We start from the raw sequence: 27,716 nt of genomic DNA, 5'->3' as shown, positions 1-27,716 counted from the left end.
CACAGTCAGAGGCGGGAAAAATGTCTTCTTTAGGCCAAAGGTTGAACTCTTATAAACAAGCTGCTGAAGCATTTTGTTTTTTAGGGCAAACTTTGTGAAGAAAGAGACGCTCCTGCAAGAACAGACGCGTTCTTATAAAGCGTCAGACACCTGTCGCTCAGTTTCTATTAAATCAGGAAAAAAGGTCATAAAACGACATGGCAGGGAAAAAATGAAAATGTATATTTTATCTCTTAACCCTCTGAAACCTGGATCAACATCAGTTTTCTTGTGCTGCATTCAGACACCTTTTATATGCTGTTTAACCCCTTTAAAAGCTATATTTATCATTATTATATTTATATATTTAAAATTATGTTACAAATGGTGTATCAATTTTCAGCCCTTTTTGGGGTCATTTCTTATTTTTTTTAAATTTCAAAAACAAACAAACAATTACAAAACAAATGATCTGACCATTAATGAAAAAAAAGAAAAAAAGAACAAGAAATCAACTTTAAAAAATACCAAAAATAAAATAAATAACTAAATAAACAAAGAACAAAACATAAACATGTTTTAAATAGTTCATTAAGTATACTTAAAAAATTAAATAAAAAAATAATAAATAAAAACTATGAAAAGGAGGAAAAAAAACAAAAAAAACAAGGAAATAACATGAAAAATGTGCTTAAAATGTTAATAACTCTGTAAGTCTTATATAAATTAAGATTATTATAAATATAATCTTTTGGACATTTTTTCCTAGCTTTTTTAAAAATAATTACCTAAATCTTTTTATTTCTTACAAAGTTCCTCACTAAGTTTTTTCCCAAGTTTTCAAAAGAAAAAAAGCCAATTTGCTGCACAAGGAAAAGTACAAGAAAAGTGATGTAATCCAGGCTTCAAAGGGTTAATTTACAGTGTCAGCGTGCAGATAAATCAGCATAATAAACGCTGTGTAAAGTCGGGGCATCGCTGCAGGATCTCCTCTCCCTCAGTTACACTGTAATCTCTGCACAGCTGCCAACTAGAATCAAAGTCCAGCTTTCAGTGAAGATTTTCCAGGCGCTTACACAAGAGGCCGAAAATCCTCCTGCACATCAACACACGTTACAACCAAAAGTGTCACATTTCAAAGAGAAACCTGGTGACACACTGACAGATTTACAGCCGGAGATTTTTGTGGACAAGAAGCATAAAATCGCTACACCTACAGGCTCATCCGAAAACGGAAAAATGACTCTCAGATCTCACTTTTCTTATTTACACATCTGCTCTGCAAACGAAATATGAAAATATGGGAATAAAAGCAGAAATCACGTTTACTCCACTACATTTTCCCTCAGCATTTTAGTTACTTTTAGTTACTTATTGTAAAATACAGACACATGAATGCAGGAACGGGGGGGAGGAAAAACTGGATTCTGTTTTTATGTTAAGACAAAATAAACTTCAGAATTACATAATAAATACAAAATTATGACTGCTTGCATTTTTATTACCAGTATTTACTTGTACTATCAGCAGGCCAGCTTAAGTACATTTTTGTGTAATAAATTAATTTTGGTACTTGTGCACAGTAGATTTAACAGGTGACTTTAATGTGCACCAAATTCATTTTTTTGTAGTTGTTTTAGGGTTTTTTTTGTTTTCAGTTTGTTTGATTTTTGCCTGCTCCACCTGCAAATTCATTTTTAAAGTTGATTTTAAATAATTTAAATTAATCTTTTATCTTTGTACCTCCTGTCTGAATGTTTGCTTTTTATAGTTATTTTTAAAAAAATAATAAATGTATACTATGATACTTAGGTACAGGAAATATCAGACACTTTAAGACTGTTACTCAAATAATATTCTGAAAGGGGATTTTAACTTTTAGGTTACTTTTTTTTGGGGGGGGGGGGTTACACTGCTTACTCGGTAGCAAATTACTGCAAAATTAAGTTCAAACTTGACTTTAAATAATTTGAATTCATCTTTTGATATTTGTGCCTCCTGTTTGCATTTTTGCTATTTTAATTTATTTTTTTTAATCATAAAACTTCTTTCATCTCATTTATTTTCTGTTTTGTTTGGTTTTTAGATCATTTTTAATCATCTCTATATTTATTTTTAATAATAAACATACTTTTGATACTTTGGTACAGTAAATATGAGATACTCTCAGACTTTGTAATATTTTTTCAGGTGTCTTTAACTTCTGGTACTGAACTTGTGATCAGGTCTGGATTTCTTCGTGCAGCTGTGGGTTTTGTCTGAGCTCTGGGACCGGGTTTAGAGGACCCACCTGTAGGCCAGGGACATGCAGTCAAACAGGCGGGTCAGAGTCGGGTCGATGCTGAGGCTCCCGGAGCTGCGGGGCCCGTACCGGTAGGTCTGGCACCACGTCCGGTTCACCGTGTCAAAGTCGTACCGCAGGGAGCCGCCGCTCTTCCTCCGCCGCGGAGCGGAGTCGCTGTGCGGGGACGACACCATGAAGTGGCCGCTGTGGATCACCTGGCTGCCGGGGAGCGCGCCGGAGGACGGCCCGCCGCCCGCCGCCCGGGAGGGCTCCCCTTCCGCCTCCGAGTCCGAGTCCGATGAGTCCTGCAGCTGGTTGTGTCCGGGTTTCCCCGCCATGCTGTGTCTTCAGTCAGTGTCTCTGCGACCTTCCTGCTCCTGCTGTCCTCACAGAGTCCACAATGTCCTGCAGCAGGACAGCATCTGAATGTGTCCCCAGCTGCACAGCTGTGGACAGATATGTGAGGACAGATATGTGTGGACTGTTGAGTAAGAGCAGACTATCATTGTGTCAACGTCCCCTGGAGGTAAAGTCCTCCTCTCAGCCAATCACAGGGCGGTAATTATTAATAGACCAATTATTAGGGGAGACCGGGGTCTGTGTGCACACTTTTGTCTTTCACCTGCTGGGCCCCTAAAAAAACTATATCCTCAATAACCTCCTGAGACCCCAGATTTAGTCTGATATGCATTTTTAATTTCTGCTATTTAGGATGAGGAGGACCTGATGAGAACAAAAAACGCAGCATTGTCCGACCTATCAAGTCAACCCAGAAGTGTTGAGTTCCCCAAAGTTTCATGCTATAAATGTACGATACGGTTCCCCAACATTAAGATACTGCCAAATGCTAGCTTGCACATGTTGAGCAATTTGCATGATTCCCCTACTTTGCAGAATATTATTAGTATTTCAGAGACTGGCGGGCCGATTTGGACATTATGTGGTTAGTTTTGTGGACGATGAACCAATTTCCGATCACCTGTAACGTAATAATATATAATGATAATATAATAATTATATAGAATAATGTAATATGTGTAACTAGTGTACATATAATTCTCTGTTCTGATCATTTTGGTTGTAATTTTGATTTTATAATATTATAATCAGACATTTCACACTAATAACTTAATAATAAGGATGCAGGATATTGGATTATTGGTGATATCCAATAAAACACTATATAAGAACTCATTTGGCCGATACAGATATCAATAAATTTGTTTTTCGCACCTAATTTCAGTGATCATCAAGTCTCTTCTGTAACAGAATTAACATCATATTCTGCATACTCTTATTGTGACACCCACCAGCAGATGGAGACATGAAATACAATGATTTTCCATGCATTCATTCACTGTGCAAAATAAGAAAAATAACATGCTATAAAAATAGCATGTTGGTCAGTGCTGACATTTAATTGTAGAGCCATTATCTGCTGATATCATGCATTCGTACTTTATATTAAGACACTAAAGACAAACTTCACTCATAAAATGATCATTATGTTTGTGTATCAAATACTCACCCAGTGTTACCTTGAATTCATGAAGAAAGCTGGTTTTTGGTTTTCCACAAGCCTCCACGGCAAACGACAAATGCAGAGATTGTTTTATGAATTGCAGCCACAGGTGACCACGTTTAACAGCAGCAACATTTAAAAAATAAAAAATAAAAATAAAAAACATCCAAAAACTCTCACACAGCTCATGCAGTGTACTCGGGTCTCGCCCCGACTCTTTCCTCACAGTTATTCAGTTTTGGGTGGAATTAATTTTACTTTGTGTGAACATCACGACATCGTGGTTTCGTTCTTCACACTTTACGACTAAATGTTGTTATTCTGCATCAACATGATGCTGCAGTGAGACCTCTGCGAGACGCTGATTTTAGTTACTGAAGACAATTTAAAACCAACAAAATATCAACGTCCTCTGTCGTCTGTGTCCAACGTCAAACTGATGTCAGTCCCTGGGTCACAGCACACAGAGGCCGCTGAAGAAAATCTTAAATTTAGCATGAAAATATTTACATAAAGAGAATATATCCAAAAAAATACGAATATGAAATAAAAAAAGCTGCTGTGTCTGATTTTGTCTTTGCATGAATGTCCCATTTTTACTTTGTCTCATGTTGTGTCTTTACCAGGTCTGTGTGGAAAAAGACGTCCCATTTTTCAAAGAGATTACCTGTTTAAATAAAGTTAAATAAATAAAATGGTTATTATTCAGAGGGATTTTACAAATTAATATATTAAGATAAATTGCGATTTTTATTCATTTTACTTCATGAAAACTGTTACATAAAGAACACACTACCATAAGGATAAAAAAAATAAAATCGATGAGGTGTTCTTCACAGTCCCTGTAATAAAATAATAATTTAACTCCTCGCTCACTTTGTCTTCTAATAAACGTCGTTGCTGCTTCTGCATCAGAAAAGTCCGAATTTATTCCCATAAAAACACCATAAAAATCATCCATTAATATCAAACTCTTTTATTGAACACCGATCTTTCACTCTCTGCAGACATTCAAATTTAGACTTCACATTAACTCTCGCCGAGCCAGTTAGAAGTAAGACGTAACGAGATCGACCGGCGGGAAAATCAGAAGCTGTCGCGCGATGTTGCCGTGACGACTGTCTCTTTTCTGCGTTATTTATGACCTTCATATATATTTAATTTAAATTCAACGTACAGAAAAATAAAGTAGACAAAGAGAACACGTGTGCAGCGCGACTGAACGTGATGTCTCGCTTATCGTCAGACTCTCGGAGCGCCGAAGGTGTCGATCGATAAATCAGGGCTGAAGTTGCATTTTAGCTCGTTTTTTTTAACATTAGTTACATTTGACAAAACCTTGGAGGTCTTCCAGGAACTTGATGTACTCCTGGTGCTCGGCGGCGGTGCTCAGCTCCACCAGCTCATCGGCGAAGGTGTTGTCGATCCCCCGATCGGCCAGGAAGTCCATCAGGTGGTCGTAGAGCGCCTGAAACACGACAGCAGCGGCTTTACTTTCAGTTTAACTGCGATACTGTTTACAAACGGCAACAATTCCTGCACGCTGATTTACATCGTTCTTTCAAGACCGAATAAAAATACATAAATAAAAACATATGTACTTCTTGTTTCTTTTTCAATTAAAATTTTTAAAAAATTGATTATTTTTTTCCTTTAAGTTCATGCAATTAAACATTTTTTTGCAAAAAAAATTTTGGCTTTTTTTTTTTTTTTAAGAAAAACATCCGGTGGGTTTTTTTCCATTTCATTTTTTTAAAAGGCAATTCTTTTTCTTTCTTAAAAAAGTTTTTGTTGATTTTTAAAATAAATGTTTAAGCTTTTTTTCTTTAAAAACGTTTGGCGATTTTTAAAGAAAAATAATGTTTCTATTATTTTTTGGTGATTTCTAAAGAAAACAACTGTGATTTTTTTTGTGATTTTCTTTTCAAGAAAACAGGGTTTCTTGAAATAAAAAAACAATCACCATAAATGACACAATTCATCCCAGTAAGAAACTGTAAAAACTGAAATTTTTGTTGGATTGGATCACACCATGTGTTATTTTACAGGTTTGTGAGATGAAATTCCATGACTTTCCAAAACTTTCAGGGTATATTTAGTTTTCCATAACTTTTTCAGGCCTGAGAATTGCTTTTTTTTTTTCAAATACCATGACTTTTCCAGGTTTTTAATTACCAAAACAAACCCTGCTGAGCAGAAGTAACTAACACAAAGTGTTAACAAATCATAAACTGTGTTAATTTAAAATACCATTAAAAAATATTAAACATATTGGCTCCAGGAATAAAATCAAACTTAGCTGAAAGGGTGGAATAATGCTTTTTATGTGTATTTCTCCCAAATAAATAAATATTAAAGTTAAGCATTTTTCTATTGATTTTGTGCACAATTTGCAACATTTCTGTAAACATACAGACGCTAAAAACTCGAATTGTGAGCCTGAAGCTGTGATTTTGGGAGCTCTTACCCAGTCCAGAGAGTCTGTGTTGAGTGTGTAGCTGGTTTCTTTCCACTCGGAGTCGCCCTCGGGCTGGAAACTGACCTCACGGATGGCGAAGATGTCGCTCTCCTCTTCTCCTTCCCCACGACCCATCTGCAAACGCAGACCGCGCTTTTCTAATAAACTTTATCTTTAAAAATTAAACTGTACATTAGGAAGAAGGCAATGAGCAATCAAAGAAACAATGACCTAAAAATTAGAAAGAAAATAGTAAAAAGAAAATTAACTGAAAATTAGTTTTAAAAAATTACTTTAAATAAAAAAACGAGGAAAAACAATAACCCAAAAAATTGCAAGAAATTTGTAAAAAGTACAAGAAAATTAACTGAAAATTATTTTTTAAAAATTACATTTAATAAATAAAAAAATGAGAAAAAATAATAACCCAAAAAATTAGCAAAAAGCACAAGAAAATTAACAGAAAATTGGTTTAAAAAATTTAATAAATAAAAAAATGTATTAAAATTTACAATAATTCTGTAGAATTATTTTAAATATATAGTTATGATAATTATAAAAAATATTTTCCTGTCTTTTTTTCACCTAGACATTTAATCCCGGCTCTACAAAATTTCTCGCAATTTGTGCAACAATTGTTGCTCATTGCCTTTTCTCCGATATTTGTGTGTGCGTGTGTGTTTACCTCGTCTTCGGGGAACTGGCAGTCAAACACCAGGGAATGTTTCGCCGCCTGTTTCGTTACTTCAACAACAAAGTTTGGCGTTGACACAATTTCTGGCTGTAAAGAAACAAAAATCACAATAATGTTCACATTTTAATGAAAAACTCTTAAATACAAAAGTATTTCAAACATTATCAAACTGCTCGGGTGTCGAACTGACTCAAATGTCACGTTTTTTTTGTTGTTTTTTTATCTCACCTCTTCCGGAGACTTCTGCTGTCCCTGGTCGGCCTCCTCCTCAAAGTTGGGAGGAATGCTGTTATTGACGTTGAATGTGACGGTGATTCTGGGGAGAGAAGACACATCAGGAGATCATTCGTTTGCCCGCGAGTCGCCGACAAGCCGATAACATTCACTAACTGCCGGCTTTACTTTTCTCCAGCGACGCTCCGGGTGAGTTTGGCCTCCGTGCCGTTCATCTCCAGCTCCCATCCTCCGGACATCTTTGGAAGAGTTTTGCTTTTCTGGATCTTCTTCTCTTCTTTGATTTCATCAGACAGGAAATCACTGAACGCTTTGTCACCTGTTCAAAACGGTAAAACAGGAAATACGATAATGAAAACATCACGTCGCAGAGCAGGTATCATCAGCTGAGTTTCACCGCAGATCAAAACTTTAAAGGCAACGTTTCTTCTTCTGGCATGACGACAGCAAAGCCGACACGTCGTTTTCAAGGCCTTGTGTCAGAGTTCAAAACCACTTTACCAATAAATTTCCAAGACTTTTCCATGACTTTGAGGGAAATTATCAAGACCGTGCAATCTCTGAAACTACCTTTTTTTTTTCTTTAAAAATGTTCTGATAATTTTTAAAGGAAAAAAAAAAAGCTTTTTTATATCATGTATAATATATATCATTTATAAGTGTTTTTTCTAATCTAAAAACATTGTGGCATCATGACAAAAACTTGGCATTTAAAGGGTTCAAATTCTGAAAATTAATGAATATTTGATATTATGATTAGGACCGATATTGATTAAGAAAATAATATTAATGTGGAACATTTTTTTAATTCTTGATTTTGAAAACAGCATTTTGTGCGCAGAGCGACACAAGTGTGTGAAATATTAAAGCGGACCCTAAGGTTTGAATATGAGTGAAAAATACATTATCTCACTTTTTTAAAATTTAAGAACGTCTGTTACGGCAATTTATGGTCATTTTCACTTTTAGGAGATTTCTTTATTCACATTCTTTGTCCATTTGAAAAGGAAAAAAGTTTTTAAAAATTCTGACAAAAGCATTTTTGTAATGACTCATATAGAAAAACCTTTATTTATTTAGGTAACTCATGTTCAAGAGAGACCTGAGTGCACAATAACACAATTAAAATACACAATATCAGTAAATAAAATAATATAAAATAGTTTTTAAATGATATATGATATTTAAATGATACAATATATATATACATATATATAAATTTTAACTTAGTAAATGTAACATGTTTTAAGGACGACAGCTGAACTCATCCTTCAAGGTGAACGCTGCTAATAATGAAGCATTTTTGGTTGACTTCATTTCTGAGGCAAAGGCGCTGTTTTTAACGGGTTAATATCTTTTAAAAAAAGAAAAAAGTCACATTAAATAAAGCGAAATTTAGGCTCTGTACTTATAAAAACGTTTCTCCGCGTTATTCAATGTTAATTTCACATGCTGACTCACAGAAACCAGCTATCGTTAGCTCAGTAAATTTGGGGTTTTTGCGTGGAAACTACCTTCCGTGTGCAGACCTCCACACCCGCAGGACACCGACGGACTCGTCACCCTGGAGCTGAACAGTTTCGGCCTGTATCCGGACGACGCTCCGCTGCCGTTGAGCATCCACAGGGAGCGGGTGAAGGGCCGCGCCGTGGCCGAGCTCGGGGCGCAGAGAGCCGGGCAGCGCGGCGGCAGAGCCCGGGCTGCGGAGGCGGAGGCTGCGGAGAGGCGGACGGCGGCTCCCACCGCGCGGACAGCGGACTTCAGCATGACTCAGCGGGAATATGAAGGCGAATAAAGACAAAATAAAGTCTGACAGCAGAAAAACACCGAGCAGCTCCGCGTTTACGGCTGCTCCGCTCAGATTACAGAAAACACGTGTGGAGGACACCCTGACCTCCGTCACTGTCACCTTTCACCCGGAAATAATACCCGAAAGACGAAGAAATAAAACAAAATTATTTACTATGATTTTTTTTAAGAAAACATCAAATTCCACCGTGGGTATATGATTATGAGGCATTATCTAAAAATAATTAAATAAATAATATATATTTTAACTTATAGCACGTGGTCACATTGTATCCTACAGCGCCCCACGTGGGCAGATACAGGTTTAGTCACATGTTTTGTCTCTGTGACTAAAAAACGATATTTATCCTTCAAATTGATTAATCAAAGTGTGGAAGATCATAAACGCCAAAATAATTAACAAAAAATATCCTTTAAATACTTTATTTGAATAAAAAGAGTTTGAGGCTATATCAAAATAATGGAAAACTTTCTCAAAATAATAATTTAGTGTCTTAAAATGATGACAACGTCACAAAATAATGAGTTTGTATTTATATCTCACAATAATGACAGAGAATCTGAAAATAATGATTTAGTATCTCAAAATGTCTCCAGATAATAGTACTTATTTAAAATTCTGAATTAATCTCCAAATAATGACTTAATATTTCAAAATAAAGAGTTATTATGGCAAAAACAATGACTTAGTATCTCAAAATAATGAGTTAATATCTCAAAATGATGACTTAATGTCTCAAAACAATTGGTGAGTTCTCTTTAATAATGACTTGATATCTCCAAATAATGAATTTGTCTCAGAATGATTTATAACTTCCAAAAATACATTTCAAAAATAATGTGAACCTTACGCAAAAATAACAATTTAATATTTCAAAATAATGAGTATTGTCTAAAAAATAATGAATTAGTTTTCTCAAAGAGACGTTTTATTACAATAATGACTTAGTATGTCTAAATAGTAAATTTGTGGGCCGTCTTAAATTAATGACAAGCTTTTTAAAAATAATCTCGTTTATCTCAAAATAGCAAAAAAGATCATAAAAATACAGTACAAAGTCATTATTTTAAGATACTAACTATTTCTTTTTTTTAAATACTCAGTCTTTTTTTTTTTTTTTGAAAATGTTGATTTTGAGATACTGATGCATTATTTTGGGGGAACATCCCGGAGGGAGAGGTTGCACCATTTTAAGGTATTTTTCGGTGTAATTCAGTGAATCAGTTGCATCACTTGGACATAAAGTCCAGCTGCCAGGAGATGGAGCTGTTTCCACACGACCCACCGAGGACAGCGGCCCCTCAGCTTCCTCTGTCCCAAAAAACTAATGAGCATATCAGTTATCATAAACACCAAAAATACATCTCAGTGCTGTTTAATACATCTACATACTGCACTCAGCGATAAACAGCCGCTTAATCTGATTTTGCATCATTTGTAAATGTAACATCTAAATATTAACTAAAAAGGTGTGTCAGTGCAGAGCTGCAGTTGGTGCATTAGATTTCTTTTAATATTAATTAAAAAATATCAGTCATGCATACTTCCCAAAATGATTATATTTTTAAATTGTGAGTGCAACACATCAAGAGAGAATTATGTCTGTGTGTTATTGCATAATTTAAATTAAAAAAAATATTACCATGATTTTAGTGATTTATCCAACATTTGAACGTAACATTTCAGTGTTTTTCAGTTACAATGTTGTTGATTAGTAAATCACACACTAATGTTGCAGTGTTTTAACTCACCTTTTTATAAAAGCTTTTCCTTGGCTGAAAAAAATATTCAATATATTTCAATTCAATATTCAAATATTTCCAAAATGTTTAAGAACCAGTGCTTGAACAGACACATACAGATATATAAAGGACGGTGGGCAATCCCACTGGGCCATAAAGAGAAAATATTTGGCAATTTATTTATTTATTTATTGCCAATTTTACAAATTAAAAAAAAAGGAAAGTTTTTGGCCATTCTTTTTGTGTGTGTGCAAACTTTAAGCGCTTGTTTTTTTGGGGGTGTGGAGGGGTGGGGAGACTGTGGATTTTTAAAGAGAAAATTTTGGCAAACATTCTTGGGCTTTTTTTTTATTTATTTATTTTTTAATCCTGACGTTTTTTTTTTTTTTTTTTTAAAGTTTTGGCAATTTTTCAATAAAAGATTTCAGGGGAAAAAAAATATTTTAAAATGCTGGGATTCTTTTTTCTTTAAAACAAATTGCACATTTTTTTTTTACATCCAGATACTGTTAAAAAACAAACAAACAAACAAAAAACAGAAACTGTAATTGGATTTTCAAATTTCCAACGGTTCTTAAACACATCATGGGTTACTGCACAGCTTTATGAAACAAAATTACGTGACTTTTCCAGAACTTTCAGGGTCTATTTAGTTTTCCAAAAATGTTATTGCTATTTGTTGCCTCTGAATCTTTACTCTCCACATGTAGACTGTTCTGAGGGATAAAGACTGGATTTTATTATCAGAAATTATTCCAATAGTGGTTAAGACTTAAACAAATCCTATTAAATATAATAAACTCATCAAAGGCGTGCATTTAATCTTACAAACTCCACAACATGCAGATCTTAAATGTTCAACTTTTCTTTAGCGACTGAAAAAAAAAATCAGCTCATCTCTTCACTCTGACGATTCTCCGCTCCAGATGCTTTTGGTGCTTTTTAATAGTCAGAAATAGTGATGTTTGTATTCAGGTTAGTTTGATGTTGTACAGTCCTGAGTCCAGTGTAAAAAAAAGAGCATCCATCCGAATCCTAAAATACGATTTACATTCTACAAAGTATGAGAGACCTGAGGGGTCACATCTAGAGTCTCCATGCGTTGCATACGTACGTCGCCAGCGTCGGTCTGTGGTCCGTCTGTGGTCCGTCTGTGTCGGCGCTGAGAAACAGACAAAGAGTCCAACCCGGAGAATAAGGCATGCTGCTTCTCCTGATGTGTGTGGATTTTTTTGGGGGGGGTGATACAATCATACAAGAAAAACTAAAAAAAGGCATGCACGAGCTGACGAGTGCTGCATGTGAGAGTAACTACAAAAGTCATAAAAACCTCATTTTCAAACTCCAACTTTGGTGGTTTTCTCGTAATTTTTCGTAGTTTAAGACAAATCTGCTGTCCTTGCATATATAAAACCCCTTTAAGACCACTTTGTATAAACCCAAAACAACACGGAGGGAAAGCTTAAGACCTGCCCGCTTTAACTCCTCGTTACTATTCAAAGAGACGCTGAAAACAACCAGAACACGCAACTACAGCGGCGCTGTCGACTGGATGGCTTAAGAGTTAATATTCTGTGAGAATAACATCAAGAGTCCAGGTTGATTTTTAAGAAAATGATAAATCACATCAGACAACACTTATTAACTCTTTCAAACCTGAGCACATTGGCTTGATTTTTTCAGAAATGGGAAGAGGGGAATTAAGATACTTATACATTTGAAAGGAATTAGGAAAAAAGTACAAGAAAATTAGCAGAAAAAGTAAAAAACAAAATAGGAAATTACTTGAAAATTACTTAAAATAATTATAATTCTTTTTTTCTTGACATTTTTCCCTGGGTTTTATGTAAAATTAGGGAAAAAAGTGAAGTTAATATCAAAAACAAATGAGGAAATTACCTGAAAATTTTCTTAAAAATAAAAATAATTCTGTAACATAATTTAAAATAAATTAATATATCTTAATTATGATTTAAAGTTTTTTTTCCAACATTTTTCCCTAACTTTATTTTACCCAAACAAGAAAATTACCTGAAAATGTTCTTAGAAATAATAACGCCAATTCTGTAACATAATTTTAAATACATTAATATATCCAATTATGATAATTATAGTTCTCTCAAAAGTTTTCCATTGCTTTTACTCAAAAATTAGCACCAAAATGAAAATGAAAATTTTTCTTAAAAATAACAATAATTTGGTAACATAATTCTAAATAAATTAATATATCTAATTATGATAATTTTCGTTTTCTCGATGATATTCCCCTAGCTCTTACCTAAAAATTAGCACCAAAAAGTTAGGTAAAAATTAAAAAAAACCAAAGAAATGACCTGAAAATTTTCTTAAAAATAATAATGATTCCGTAACAGAATTTTAAAAACATTAATATATCTAATTATGATATCATGAATATAGTTTTCTCACCATGTTTCCCTAGGTTTTTAACAATAATATTTTAAATCTACTAATTTCTTGCAAATTGCAGGACATCTCTTGACAATTCATTGCCTTTTTTTCTTATATTTTTGGAAAGAAATCAAACCAGTCTGCACAGACATCAAAGCTTTAGATAAATCTGCGGATCCAGGTTTGAAAGGGTTAAAGATCTGCTCTGGTGAGGTTTTCTGTGCTGTTAAATTTCATGCAAATATGTAACGAAATGATGCACGACACCTCAAAAAGACTTTTTTTCTATGTGTTAAAGGAATATTTAGCCTGCAAAATTAACATTTGGATATCAATGACTTATCTCATGTTACGCTGAATTTAGGAGGAAAAGTTTCATTTTTTTTGGTGCCTCCAAAGTAAACAAAGTTGAGAAGTTAAATTGAAGTAACAGGGGTCCGTGTTTAACACTAAATTCAGGTTTTTTTTACTGCTAAATTTGAGTGAAGAATTGAACAGAATTTTTGTTGAAGTTTATCATTATTTTGAAATAATAAATCATTATTTTGAGATGTGATATCATTATTTTTAAGATTAGTCATTATTTGGAGAAAGTTTCTCATTAATCTTTAAATACCTCATTATATTTGAGACACTAAGTCATTTTCTGAGAAAGTTTGTCACTATTTAGAGTTATTTAATTTGAAATATGTCGGCATTTTGAGAAAGTTTCTCATTATTCTCATTCTTTAAGGAAAATTTCTCGTTATTCTAAGATAATTGAGTCATTCTCTGAGAAAGATTCACGTTATTTTTAAGGTGATATCTCGTGGTTTTGAGATGCTTATTATAATTCCAGGCCTAGAATATGTGATTCCATGACTTTTCCAGGTTTTCCATGACTGTCTGTGGCAGACGAGCTGCTCCTGTGTTCAGAGAGGATGGATCGTTTTAACGTTAAATTCAGCTTTTAAGATTTTTGCGACCGGGTTTTAGGGGAAACGCATGTTTGTGAGGTTCTGAGAATGCGACTGGATAAATGAGACTCGGATTAAACTGCACAAATTGTGTGAGAGTTTCTCTTTTTTGGATTCTTCCTTCACCATGAAGGCGTGCAGAAAAACAGATTTCAGCACGAATCCAAAGAAAAGGAGAGCGACTGATATCCAAACGGTGATTCGGCGGGCGGAGGTCAGATGGTACGATGAAGTACTTCCAGGCAGAAGAGAGACTGTTTATAAAATCTGAATTACGGTCTTACAGGAAGTCAAAGTTGTGAGGCCTCAAAAAGCAGATTTCTGCTGCGGTGACGCGTGCCGATCGGCGGTCAGCTGGGAGGTAGTGAGATCCACAGAAAACGCTCCGATTTAAACTCCGCTGTGCAGAGCGAGTTCATCGTCCAGGTTTCAGTGTCACTGGAGATCTGAGGGAGGAGTCCTGTTTTTCGGTTGGTTAGCTCTTGTTCTGGTGGAGTTTGCGGCCAAAGTACTCCGGCGCCGCGTCCAGCAGCCAGTCGGCGTCCACCAAACACAGGTCCCTCATGTAGCAGCGGGACGTGTGCAGCAGCTCGTTGAACACCACGTACGCCGGCTTGGCCTGGAACAGGACGGAGGACGGGTGGATGGACACGGGCTGGTGGGTGTCCAGAGCCAGGTAGCTGCCGTCGGGCTGGAGCTCCGCGGCGTTGACGAACATCCCGTGGGCGAGGCAGCGGCGAACGTTTCCCGTGTCCGCGCCGCATGACTCCAGCTTCAGATTGAGCTGACGAAGCAGAACAGAGTTCAAATTTACTGATCGACCCGCGGTTATAATATTTAGGTAATAATACGCTCAGATTGTCAACAAAGCGGTCTACGGAAGCCCTGAAGGGCCAACGTGATTAAAAAAACGTGGGTTTCCATAGAAGGCCGTTACACAGCCATTATCGTTAAATACTATCACTCCATTCCCAAAAAATCTCAATCATGAAATGACATATTAGTGGGAACGTTTCTAATAATTAACTTCTTTTAGGTTTAAATAAACTTAAAGTGGTCGACTCATCAAAAACTTAAAACAGAAAACAGTCAAAACTGAGTAATTTAATCTACAATGTTAATAAACATTGTCCGAAAAAATATTGCGCACATTTGCACACAGTTATTTAAAATCGTTAAAATATCGTTTAAATAACCAAATTGTGTTTTAAAAGCTGCACTTTGCACTGTGGAAAATGAACTTTATTCATTTTTCTACAAAAACATTCATTCATTGAAAATAAAAATACAGAAAATAAATCTTCAGGAATCACGCTGACTGTTTTGGGATGCGTACCTTAAGGCAGATATCTCTGAGTTGCGCCTGGACCTCTTTCACCAGACCCATGTTCCTGCTGTTAACGAAGTTCTCCCGACACCACTCCTAAAAAACACACACACACACACACACACACACCCAAACACACACACACACAAACACACACACACACACACACACACACACACAGGCTGAATTTGGTAACGTGGTCTCCGTTTACGTCCTTTACAGCTGTTTTCGGGATAAAGTCGGATGAGTCAGAGAAAAATGTCTGAAGGCAGAAGTGGGCGTGTGGAGCACGTTTTCTCTTTTTTTCCCTTTTTTAAAAAAATATATTTATTTATTTTTTAAAAATAAATAAATATTAATAAATAAAAAAAAGAGAAAAAATAAATATTCTTTAAAAAAAAATATTTATTTATTTTTGCTCTTTTTTTGTATAAATTTACACAAATTCTTGGATTTTTTTCTCCTTAAATGCATTTATTCGGTTGTGCATCGTTTGTGTAATTTTGTGTGTTTGTATCGTGTTACTGCATCGTTATTTTCGACAGTAGCGGCCTATCAGCGCAGGATTGAGGGGTTATTATTGGATTATTTCAGCGTGTGCTGATTTCGTATATTGTCTCGAACAGCTGTATGTTTTGAAAAACTCAATAAAGAGAATTAACAGAACAGAAACACTATTTGATTTCTGGATTTTCGTCACATTTCCTCCCTCCCCCTCCTCGTCCAGCCCGGCTCACCTTGTTCCCGCTGACCTTCTTGAAGGCTCTGTAAATGCTGAGCAGCGTCATGTGGTCTCCCTCGCTGGAGGAGAACTTCTTGCGTGCGGCGAGCACCTCTTCCCGCCGGGCGGGAGGGTTATAGAGCACCGTGTCCACTGAGAGCAGAGACACGATGCTCAGGATCTCTTCGGAGCACGAGTAGTCGGGGGACAGCAGGATGGTCTGCGAGACGGAGCAAACAAACGCCGGGGAAATGTTACACCACATTGAGTGTGCGTGCGACCCGTGTGCGACCCGCGTTGGGCTGAGGGTCACGGCTGTCACTTTCAGTCAGGCCCGGCAGCACACACATAATGCCGCGCAGCTCCGTGCACTGTTTACCTTTGCATATCGAGGCTCCAGAGGGAAACTCGCCATCTTCTTCCCCAGAGCGGTGAGGAGAACCTGCCCCTCCTTCCTCTCCACGGCGCCCAGCAGCTCCAGGTGCTCCACAGCGGAGCGGACGGCCTCTGAGGGAAACAACGAGCGGTTACTACGACCCGACACACAAGTTTTCACGACTTTTAAGGACCCAGAATACTGTCTTTTCTTGGTGCATTTGCCCCACGTTTTACGTTTTTATTTTAACATATAAGATTCAAACAGTGTCCCACATGATGTGTTTAAGGACGGTTGGAAATTTCAAAATCCAAAGGTAATTTCTGTTTTTAGAGTTTCTGTTGTAATAAATGGTGCCATTTTGGCAAAACCCTTTCTTCAATTTTTTTATTTTTAAAAGACCAAAAAAAACAAAAGCAGAAAATTGTAAGTTTTCATTTAAAAAAAAAAAGCATTTCAAACTCATGTTTTGTTTTTTTTTTTAACAAATTTCAAGAAAAAAATCATTTTTAAAATTTTCATTAAAAAAACAACAAAACACAAAATAATTTTAAAGAAAAAAAAACAAAAAGAAGGAAAAAGAAAAAAATTACAATTTTTAAAAAAAGAAAACATGCCTTAAAAACCTGCTTTTCTTTAACAAATACATTATGAGAAAAAAGTTTTCTATAAAAAACACCAAACAATTTAAATAATACAAAAAACATTTTTTTTAAAAAGACAAAGAAAAAAAACTTTTTTTTCTTTTTAAAGAAAAACATGAATTTCAAAGCCATGTTTCTTTTTTAAATAAATTATAAGAAAAAAAATAAAAATAAAAAAATTCTTTAAAAAAATCAAAGTCATACACATTAAAGCTGCGTTATGTCCACAGCTGCAGACAATGTATTTACTGCTGTTATATTACTATCATTTAATTGTTGACATAAAGCAAATTGCCATGATTTTTCAGAAATTATTAAATTAAATCAGTTATTTTTACTAGACTGACTACTACCATGACTTTTCCAGGTTTTCAATGACCCTCCTGGACAATCATGCAGAGATTCTTGATCTGCAGCATTTTACCTGGAGACGGTTTGGACATGAAATCAAAATTCATCACATCTGGAATCCCCAGAGCCATGAGCTGCAGCATCACGCCGGCCAAGTTACACCTGCAGAGTGCACACACACACACACACACACACACACACACACACACACACACACACACACACACACACACACACACACACACACACACACACACACAAACACAAACACACACACACACACAGAGGAGCGTTCAATCACGCTGACCTAAATAATTCAGGATGTGAGACTCAGATTTCTGCAGATCAGCACAAAGTGAGCTTTAGCTTCTGTTCAGTACCTCTGGATCTCGGGGACAGTCATGGGGACGAGGTTGTCAAACTCCTGCTCCGTGTAGAGACGGTAGCAGGAGCCCGAGTCCTCCCTGCCGGCCCGACCCGCTCGCTGCCACGCCTGAGCTTTGGAGACCCGCTGCACCGCCAGCACCTCCAGCCCGCTGTCTGAGACACACAGAGACCAAACATTATGATCAGACTGCAAAAACAAAATACACTGTCAAAGTGTGTAAAGTGCAAAAGCAAAATATACTTAATGTATCAAAAGTCAAAGGACTGCTTCTATATAAGAGTTATTAAGGACAAAAAATGACTTAATAATCAATAAATAAATATATAAATACAGGAAAAACTAAGAAAATAATTGGTTTAATAAATAATAGATGAATAAATGCATAATAAATTAGTGAAAGAATTGCTAAATAAATAAATGCAGAAAAAAATAAATTCATAATAAATAAATAAAAATACAGACATAAATTCATAAATACATTTAGGAATAAATAAATGAATGAATGAATGAATGAATAAATAAATGCAACTGCAAGTGAATGCAGAAATAAAATCAGTGTATTATAAATCAACAAAATAATACACAAATAAATCCATGAAAAAAATATTGGAGTGGCTAAAAATGGGGATTAAAAAAGTAACCGCATAAATTAAATGCTGAAATCATTTAGAAATAAATAAATGCATAAGAAATCGATAAAAGACTAGATAAATGAATGCATAAATAAATACTGAAATATAGACATAATTGTATAAATGAATACTGAAATAAATACACAACTGCATAAATAAATGCACAAATAAAAAAATACAGCAATAAAAAATAAATAAATAAATATGGAAATAAATATATATTTGCATATGTAAATGCTGAATCTAGAAATTAATTAATAAATAGCTAAAAAATAAACAAAATAAAAAATGGATAAATATGAAATTAAACAAATATGGAAATGAACAGATAAATGTATACATTTAGAAAAGTCTATAATTAAACAGGTCATAAATATTTTAAATATATTCCTACATTTTTATACAACTACATTTCTTTATTTTCGTATCAATTTGTGCCTGTATTTATTTATTTATTTATGTATTTAATCAGTCAATCTGAGCCTTTCAGTGACAAAAAAGCACTTTTCATGCACATAAACCGTCGGTGGTTTCATTGCAGCCTGCCGGCTGCGGCGCTCTCTCTCTCAAACTGAACCAGTTTAAAAATTTGCTGTTCCTGTTCGAAACTTAAACACAAAAACGTGAAAACAGGATGCAGCTTTAAAACAGCAGAGCTCGTTGATTCTGGTGTGAGAGCGTGTGTGCAGAGCAGACTGAAGCCTCTCACCGGGATTGAAGCGTTTGGCCTTCACCATCCCCGTGTCGATGACGAATTTGATCCCAGAGATCGTGACGGACGTCTCGGCGATGTTTGTCGAGAGGATGACCTTCCTGCATCCCTAAAAATGGGAAGATTAATACAGATTAATTAGTCTATAATCACAGTTCCAACACAATATCATGGACAACATTTCTTTGCTGTGACTTTTAATACATCAGTACAGAATAATTAAACTAAAACTGGCTCTAACTGGCTGCTCTGCACTTGTGTACATCTTTACGATGCTGTATTTTCCTTAATTTTATACTCTATTTTTGAGCTTATTTTTGCACTAAATTTTATCATTATTTCATCTTTTACTCATTATCAAGAGAATTTTACCCATTCTATGATGCATTCCATGTTTTCTATTTTATGATTTTATTTTATTTTTACATGCAGGTTTTAATATGTCTTTTTGTCTTTTATGTGAAGCACAATTTAATTTCTTTCTTGTAAAGCACACTGGGCTGCATTTCTTGTATGAAAGGTGCTATATATATATATATATGTGTGTGTGTGTGTGTGTGTATATTAAATACATATGGCTTTACAAAGAAAATCAGAAAACAAAGTTTTGTGTTTTGTGGCACTTTGACGTCAGTGAACACAGCAGAGCGCAGACTTCAGATCTGAGAACAGGGTCGGTTTTTTTGCTATAAACGTGTCTCTTTTGTCTGCACCGCTCTGTTTCTGCTGTGTGTTTCTGCCGCCGTTACCTTGGGAGCCGGCTGGAAGACCCTGAGCTGCTGCGCCGGGGGCAGCGAGGCGTACAGAGGGATGACCACCATGGGGCCGCAGCCGTCGGGCAGATGCTTGGCGATGTCCCTGCACGTCCGAGCCAGAGCCTCGATCTCCTCCTGACCCGTCATGAACACTAAGATATCATGTGACGGAGGCGCCTCCTGCGTACAAACAACAAGAGCGCGTTGTGATGCGGCGTCAGGGAGAATCAGCACAGAGCGTGCACACAGGAAGCACGTTTACTCACAGCTTTGGCTTTCGTAACGCCGACGGTGAGAGAGGCTGCATTTACGAAATAAAAAAGGGAAAATAAAACACCTTTAATGAGGAAGTCCAGTCAGTGCTGATGATGACGTATCGATCGATGTATCGCACCGCGATTCACTGAGGCTGAGTCGAGGCCAACCCTTCAGAATAAAAGCACCACTGGTTCCACTCTGATTTATCTAATTATAACAATACTTAGAAGTTACTATAACTTACTAGCATTTACATTTATTATAACAGCACTTCATTTAAATTTATTATACAATGCTTAATTTAAATTTATTCTAACAGGTCTTTATTTAACTTTATAACAGTAATTTATATACCTTTATTTCATTAATACTTTACTTTACTTACTTTAGTAATTTATTTTACTTTATTATATCAGTGCTTTACTTAACTTTATAACAGTACTTTATATAACTTTATTACATAAGTACTTAACTTTATTATAAAAGGACTTTATTTAACTAAATTACACATGAAAACGCTCTATTTAACTTTCTTATAACAGTAATTCAACTTTTTTATATCAGTACTTAAACTTTTTAACAGATGGTTATTTAACTTTATTGTATTATTACTTTGCTTAACTTAATCATAACAGTACTTTCTATAACTTCATAATATCAGTACTTTATTACTGCAGTATTTATTGCTTCAGTCGACTACATTTACCATCAAAGCTAACTGGACATCCACATAAAATGTGGCAAATTTTCCCTTTAAATAAGAAAAAGTGCGTTTGTCAGGGTCCTAAGTATTCAGCTAAAATAAAAACACCACATCACAAGAACTTACTAATGCAGTAAAACTGTTAAATACTCGCAGGTATCTGCAGAGTACCTGATGGATCTGGAAGACGGAGACGAGCGCAGCCTGCAGGTAGTCTGACTGCGGCTGCTTGGTGTAGTAGATCTGGATGGGATGCTGTCTGCCCTCCAGGTACAGGACGGGCGACTTGTTGAAGTACTCGGAGAACAAATCCACGTCCATGGTGGCTGACATCACGATGACCTGTTACCAAAAACAAAACCAAAAAAATCATCAATTAAGCCTCCTTTGTAACATGTTGAAATCTGTCTGAAGTGCGTTTTGAATTGTTTGGGGTTTGGACGTATAAATGTGAATATCGTCTGCATAGAAATGAACAGTAAAGAAACACGTGCAGTGGCGGGACTGAAGAGCTGGACGCCGTACCTTCAGCGGGATCTTGTTGAGTTCTCTGCGCCTACGTTGAGCGGTCTTAACCACGCCAAACAGCACGTCAGTGTGCACGGTGCGCTCGTGAGCTTCGTCCAGCACCACCACCGTGTAGCGCAGCAGCAGGGGGTCTCCGATGGCCTCACGCAGCAGCATGCCATCGGTCATGAACTTCAGCTTCGTCTCGGAGGAGGTGACATCCTCAAAGCGCACCGTGTAACCAACCTGAAAGAGAGTTTTTGTTCACTGACAGCGCAGTAATACTTCAGGTACTTATACTACTTTATCAAGTTTATTCAGACTGTCTGTTTGAGTTCAAGGACACACACAATGAAAAAAATGTCACTGAATTTTACTTATCGCATATTTTTCATCACTACATGATAGATTTTTCTAAAAATATATATAATTTTAAAAATAGAGCATTCACAACAGGGTTGGAACCCAATATTTCAAATTTCAATAAAACAGGGACTGTTTGTTAATTATAAAAGGGGAGGGGGCAAAAAGATGGAGACATGTCAAATAATTTTTCCAGCACTGTGGAGGGAAAAATGTTTTTTATTTTGGCTTTAGAGGAGGGACATTCAATTTATTTTTAAGTAAACATATTCATTTATTTTACTAAAAATTTTTAAGTAAAAATTCTTTATCAAATTGTGGCCTTTTCTTCTTAAAAAAAAGATTAATTTTTATATATATATATATATATATATATATATATATATATATATATATATATATAGATATAGATATAGATATATATATTAACATTTATTTCAAATTTTGAAGAAAATATTTGGGTTTTTTTGGCAGTTGGCAGTTTTTTTCAAAGTAATTTTTAAGAAAAACGTGTGATTTTTTGGAAATTGCCTTTAGTACAAATAGCAATCTGGAAATTGTACATTGTTTGTACATTCTGTGACGTTCCCAGGTTTGTCATGACAGTACAAACCCTTTCCCTCGTATTTGGGAAAACGAGTCAGTTGTGCTCACCAGTTTGCCGAGCTGAGTCCTCTTCTCCTCCGCCACCCTTCCTGCCAGCGAGATGGCGGCGACTCGTCGGGGCTGAGTGATGGCGATGATGCCCTGTCGACCGATGCCGCCCTCATACAGATACTGCGGGATCTGAGTGGTCTTCCCAGAGCCGGTCTCCCCTGATATATATGACAGAGAGAGATGGGGCGCGTTAGACAGGGAGCAACTGCTATATTTCAAATCTATAAAGTATATCTAAATATATATTTTTATATTTTTTTTATTTTCCTTGAGCCTCAGGAAAATGCATTAAGTACTCATCCCACATAATGTGTGTAAGGAAGGATCGTTCGAAATGTGAAAATCCCATGATAATTTCTCTTTTCGCTGTTTTTTAAAAAGCTAGTTCTATTTAAAATTAAAATAAAACCCAAAAACTAAAAACAGGCCAAAAATGTTTAGAGAAAATAGAAATTGTCAATTTTGCTTCATAAAAATGGCCAAAAATGTTTAGAGGAAAAAACAGGAAAGAAATCACCAATTCTTTAAAATTTTTTCGTGGTAAAATTAAATACAAGATACAGCCATTTAAAGTAGGGATGCACGATAATTATCGGACCGATAACGGGACTTGTGACGTCATACCAATAATTCCAATAATTCATTTTTTAGCCGTTAAATAGAACCGATAACAATAAGCATAAGTTGCTTTGATTTGGCCCGTGTTGCCATGGTTTCGCTCCTCCAGTCCTACACACTCTGCATGATGCTGCGTGTCAAACTGCTGCTGCGAGATCAGTCCACAAAGTTGAAATAATCAGTATCGTGCATCACTGATTCAAAGCTGCGTGTCCCTCCACTTAAACCAAAATTAAATTACAAATAAATGCTTAAAGAATTATTTGACATACCTCCCTGTTTTTTTTACAGTTTTGAAGTTAACATTTTTTAAAAAAATTACAAAAAATGCTGAAAGAAATTATGTGAAAGGGTTTTGAAACTAAATTGCCAAAAAATTCAAAAGATAAGAACATTTTAAAGAAGCCATTTTAAGTTGTTTGCACCTCCTACAAGTCAAAATAAAATAAAATTTAAAAAAACTCCCCAGTTCTTTAAAAAAAAGTTATTCAAAATCATCAAAAAAATTCAGAAAAGAAAATGTTGAATATAATATAACTCTCATTTCAAGTTGCCTCCCCCCTCTCATTTGGGAAGTTTGTTTTCTTAAAAAAAATTTTTATATAATATTTTAATACAATTTTTTTTTTTTTTTTTTTTTTAAGAAATCTGATTTAGGATAAATCAAAAAAAAAATATAGAAGCAAAAAGTTTTTCAAAATCACCAAAAATGTATCAGAAAAAAGGTTGAATATAATAATATAATTCTCAGTTTAAGTTTAAAACATAGTAAATTAGGTGCATTGGAAATAATCAAAATAGAGGTTGTTTATGAAAAAAGTTCCCGGTCCCCCCTGCAGACGTCCCAATGTCCTGAAATCCCAGAGACGCCCCTGATAATCTGGACTTTCTTTACAAATCGATTACCCCGGTTTTATTTTTGGACGTACTGTCCCTTTAAGTACTTAAATGTAAAAAAAAATACTAGAAAAACTATAATAACACAAACATCGACATAAACAAAACATAACTTAACATAAAGCGGAGTTATTTTCAGGTGTACTGTCCCTTTAAGAGCAGCAGCGGCTAACGGTAGCCCGGTTAGCATCGTTAGCGCGTGTAGCATCGTTAGCGCGGTTCGCGGCTCACCGATGAGGATGGCGCTGTGCAGCTGCCGGAGCTGGTTGAGCAGCTGCGGTTTGGCCTGGTAGATGGGGAGCTGCTTCCTCTGCGCGTCTATCGGGGTGCTCGCATGTCCCTTTCTGGGCAGCAGCATTCCAGGTTTCTTCTTGTCCAGGCGGAAGAAAACGGACCCCGGCTTGAACTTCTTGGCCGGAGGAGGGTCGGGGTCGTGGGGCATGGTCTGCAGAAAGTCACCGTGGTGGCGGAGAGTCTTTGAACGTCACGAAGAAACGCAAAAAGTTGTTTTCATGCTCGCGGACAAGACGAACAGGCGTCACTGCGGATGTTTTGCTACCTCTGCAAAAAAACAGGTCCCCACGTGGTCAAAACGGGGCGCACATGTTTGACGTCATTTAAAGAGTGTTAAATTTATCCCGAGTCCGGACTGTCAGGCAAACTCAAATTTGGTTTGTCAAAGTCACAATAACAGTGTGGTTTATTGCAAAGTAGTTTTTCACACAACATAACATAACATAACATTAACATCACATAAACATTAAAATTAAAATTAAAATTAAAATTAAAATAACATAACATAACATAACAACATAACATAACAACATAACATAACATCACATAACATAACATAACATAACATAACATCACATAAACATTAACATTAACATTAAAATAACATAACATACCATAACATAAACATAACATAACATAACAACATAACATAACATTGACATAACATTAACATAACATAAACATAAACATTAAAATTAAAATAACATAACATAACATAACATAACAAAACATAACATAACATAAACATTAAAATAACATAAACATTAAAATAACATAAACATTACTAAACATAACAACATACCATAACATTTACATAATATAACATAGAATTACATAACATAACAGCATAAAATAACATAGCATAATAAAAGAAAATGTGTTATTAATAAAAGTATTTCAAAAACCAAGTAACATAATAATAATAATAATAATAATAATAATAATAATAATAATAATAATAATAATAATAATGTATGAAAGCTGAGATGGGCCGCCCTTACATTTTTTTAAAGACATAATTATGACATAACAAAGCTTGTTTTCTTGTGATAACCAATAAAGTTATGTAAATGTAAAGATTTGCACAAAGATCGTCCCTCTGAAAGATTAAGAACATCCTAAAAAAGACCAAATTAAAAAACTGTGACATTTCCTCTTCATGTTGATTTTAACTGTTCTGGGGTCAAATAAACCTCAAACGAGGGTTAAAATGACAATTATTTGGTTATTTTTGTCTTTAATAACTGAAAAGAAAAATGAAAACAAATGGAAAAGGTGCATTGAAAACTAAATGCAAAGAACTCGGATGAGTTTTTGTAAGAAAGCTCAGAGTAACGAAGCGTCTGTAAAAAGACGAATACCTTTTTCTCAGTACCACAATGCACGAAGTACACGCATTATACAAATATGTGCAAACAATAGACGGCTCAGCTGGACAAATGTTGACACATGATTAATGTTAGTTAGATGAGTGATTCAGTGAAGGAGGACACGTTAATGACATGTATTAACGTGTCCACAAGGTAAATAACTGCCTGAAGGGTGAAACGTGAGACGACAGGATGGATGAACTTCGCAGTGCAGCGTTACAACGACTCATGAAATTGTTAGAATTATATTCACAAAATGTTACTGGATATATAATTTTTTAAAAAATTTTCAGTATTTTTTCAGGTCATTTCATTTTTTAAAATGTTAATTTCTTGCTCATTTTAAGGTACTTTTCTTGTAACTTTTTTTTTTACTATTTTCTTGCAATTTTTTAAAAACTATTTTTTAAAGTGTACTCATCGCCTTCCTCTCCTTTTTTTTTGGAAGAAATCGAGCCATTTCAAGTTTCAAAGGGTTAATATAAGATGAGCAAATCCTTAAAAATGCTGCGCTCACCTGGAATCAGGCAGACTAGGCCGATTTCTTTGTCCCCTTTAATTATTATTTTACAGGCTGCAATTTCTTGCCAAGCTGTTCATTATGTTTTTCACAGGTTTTTAAATAATCAAACAAATTTTCCAGGTTTGAGAGATTTACATACTTCTGAAAATCGTCTGAACGCAGTACAGGAAAACTAATGCCGACCCTGGAATTTAAGGGTTAAAGGTACAAATAATTATCCTTTTAACATGTTTTTCTCCTGTTTATAACTCAGTAAATGCACATCATAATTAAACTAATATTACAATGTGTATTACATGTCACTTTATTTATTACATTTTTGTTTTCGGCTTTTTAAATCTTCCGTAATTTTGGGGTCCAGACAAAGTAAAGGTCACGGTTTGTGTTTTGTGTGTTGGTTGTAGCCAGCAGGGGGCGACATGGTGCCTTCAGCTCACAGTCAGACTGTGAATCAGCTTTCGGAGCCACACTGAGCCTGTTTATCTGCTCCGTTTACAGTTTATTTCTGATTCTGATAAAGCTGCTGATGCTGGATTGATCCCTCTGAACAGCCGTGATAATGGACTTTAATCTGCGCGGGGGAGACTACTTAAAATTGTATAATCTTAATATGATCATTATACAAAATAATCAATATAATGTGCAATATCCATTAGACAGACAAGAAAGCCAGTAAAACATTTGTTTTTTACTGTATCGGAGAATAGAAAGGTAAAATAATTCACAAAGAAATATTAATATATTAATATCCAAAGGGAGAATATTTCACGTCTTGTATCATGGTTGGATATTGGTGGCTAAAAATGTAACATTTAACCCTTTTAAACCTGGATTGCAACTAGTGCTGCATTCAGAGGCTTTCTTTTTGTGCCAATATTTTCTATTAATTTCTTGCAAAGTTTTGGGTCATTTCTCGTAAAGTTACTCATTGCTTTTTGTCCATCTTTTTGTGAGGTTTCAAAGTGTTAAAGCTTTTATATTATTGCATGTTTTTAGGCTCTTTATCTCTACAGGAAAAAAAGTGAACCCTCTTCTGTCTGGCTCAGTTTGCTAAATGATTTTTGGCACCCTTCACATCCGGCGGAGGCAGAAAGAAAGTGTCTTTAAATAGTTGAGGATAAACTGTGTGATGGACGAGGAGGTGCAGCCCTGCAGAGCATCATGTGACCGCGGCTCTGCTTCTGAAGGCTCAGCACTGTTTATAAGGCTTTCTGAATCATGTTTTTTTAGCCTGAACACGCTCTCTGTAACGACGCAGGAAAGGATGCAACTCATGTTTTGTAACGTTGCACCCATTTACAGCAGAAATGAGTGAAGAAATGCCACTGTCACATTTTTTGGGCGGTTTCAACAGAAAAACAGGAGGCAGTGCCGCACCGAGCGCACTCTGCATCCTGGGCGGTTTGTGACCACAACAAACGGTGAGGGAAGTGAGGCAGCGAGTTCAACGGTGGCGGCCTGTGAAGACATTAAATACACTGTGACGTGCACAGAATTAGATTAAATATTATTTTCTTTTCTAAATGTGTCTA

General features: G+C 35.6%; 3 protein-coding genes across 16 annotated transcripts in view; all 3 read right to left on the bottom strand.

Moving 5' to 3' along the window:
• mlxipl (MLX interacting protein like) overlaps window positions 1–4,599 on the bottom strand; it is a 28,448-nt gene extending 23,849 nt beyond the window's left edge. For 2 of the 14 annotated variants that reach the window (XR_015778870.1, XM_088088145.1), the window contains exon 1: window positions 2,270–3,735. Coding sequence is in view for 9 of the 14 variants with exons in the window: in XM_088088145.1 (XP_087944271.1) it covers window positions 2,270–2,601 (332 nt within the window). In the remaining 5 variants the exon portion in view is untranslated. Of the gene's footprint in view, window positions 1–2,269; window positions 3,745–3,791 lie in introns of those variants that run through there. The other 12 variants (XR_015778868.1, XM_088088138.1, XM_088088139.1 and 9 more) reach the window with 11 other exon arrangements.
• A 146-nt stretch (window positions 4,600–4,745) lies between these two features.
• Window positions 4,746–9,089, bottom strand: c1qbp (complement C1q binding protein). The gene is made up of 6 exons (XM_088088151.1): window positions 8,686–9,089; window positions 7,340–7,490; window positions 7,166–7,253; window positions 6,929–7,024; window positions 6,253–6,378; window positions 4,746–5,253 (listed from the first exon to the last, which is right to left on the bottom strand). Exons 1-6 carry the CDS (start codon window positions 8,936–8,938, stop codon window positions 5,104–5,106), a joined length of 864 nt encoding a protein of 287 aa, XP_087944277.1. The 5' UTR covers window positions 8,939–9,089; the 3' UTR covers window positions 4,746–5,103.
• Window positions 9,090–11,250: 2,161 nt separating this feature from the next.
• On the bottom strand, window positions 11,251–24,679 carry dhx33 (DEAH (Asp-Glu-Ala-His) box polypeptide 33). The gene is made up of 12 exons (XM_088088150.1): window positions 24,229–24,679; window positions 22,480–22,640; window positions 21,481–21,708; window positions 21,127–21,297; window positions 19,989–20,174; window positions 19,237–19,348; window positions 17,888–18,047; window positions 17,581–17,669; window positions 16,516–16,643; window positions 16,153–16,356; window positions 15,425–15,511; window positions 11,251–14,872 (listed from the first exon to the last, which is right to left on the bottom strand). Exons 1-12 carry the CDS (start codon window positions 24,437–24,439, stop codon window positions 14,564–14,566), a joined length of 2,046 nt encoding a protein of 681 aa, XP_087944276.1. The 5' UTR covers window positions 24,440–24,679; the 3' UTR covers window positions 11,251–14,563.
• Between the last annotated feature and the right edge of the window lie 3,037 nt (window positions 24,680–27,716).

Source organism: Plectropomus leopardus, chromosome 15, assembly GCF_026936395.1.
Source record: "Plectropomus leopardus strain MGB_pleo_1.0 chromosome 15, ASM2693639v1, whole genome shotgun sequence".
Lineage (NCBI taxonomy): Eukaryota > Metazoa > Chordata > Actinopteri > Perciformes > Serranidae > Plectropomus > Plectropomus leopardus.
Note: the sequence above shows the minus strand (reverse complement) of the source record. Positions and strands in the feature narration are given on the sequence as shown.

What these genes read in the sequence shown, in the direction of transcription:
- c1qbp (XM_088088151.1), bottom strand. Translation starts at nt 8,938, where the DNA reads ATGCTGAAGTCCGCTGTCCGCGCGGTGGGAGCCGCCGTCCGCCTCTCC. An exon ending in CGGAGCGTCGCTGGAGAAAA is followed by an intron (nt 7,254 to 7,339) that starts GTAAAGCCGGCA and finishes TTCTCTCCCCAG; the next exon opens with AATCACCGTCACATTCAACG. An exon ending in AGCAGAAGTCTCCGGAAGAG is followed by an intron (nt 7,025 to 7,165) that starts GTGAGATAAAAA and finishes GTTTCTTTACAG; the next exon opens with CCAGAAATTGTGTCAACGCC.
- dhx33 (XM_088088150.1), bottom strand. Translation starts at nt 24,439, where the DNA reads ATGCCCCACGACCCCGACCCTCCTCCGGCCAAGAAGTTCAAGCCGGGG. An exon ending in CCGTCTTCCAGATCCATCAG is followed by an intron (nt 20,175 to 21,126) that starts GTACTCTGCAGA and finishes GTTTGTACGCAG; the next exon opens with GAGGCGCCTCCGTCACATGA. An exon ending in GGCCAAACGCTTCAATCCCG is followed by an intron (nt 18,048 to 19,236) that starts GTGAGAGGCTTC and finishes TGTGTGTCTCAG; the next exon opens with ACAGCGGGCTGGAGGTGCTG.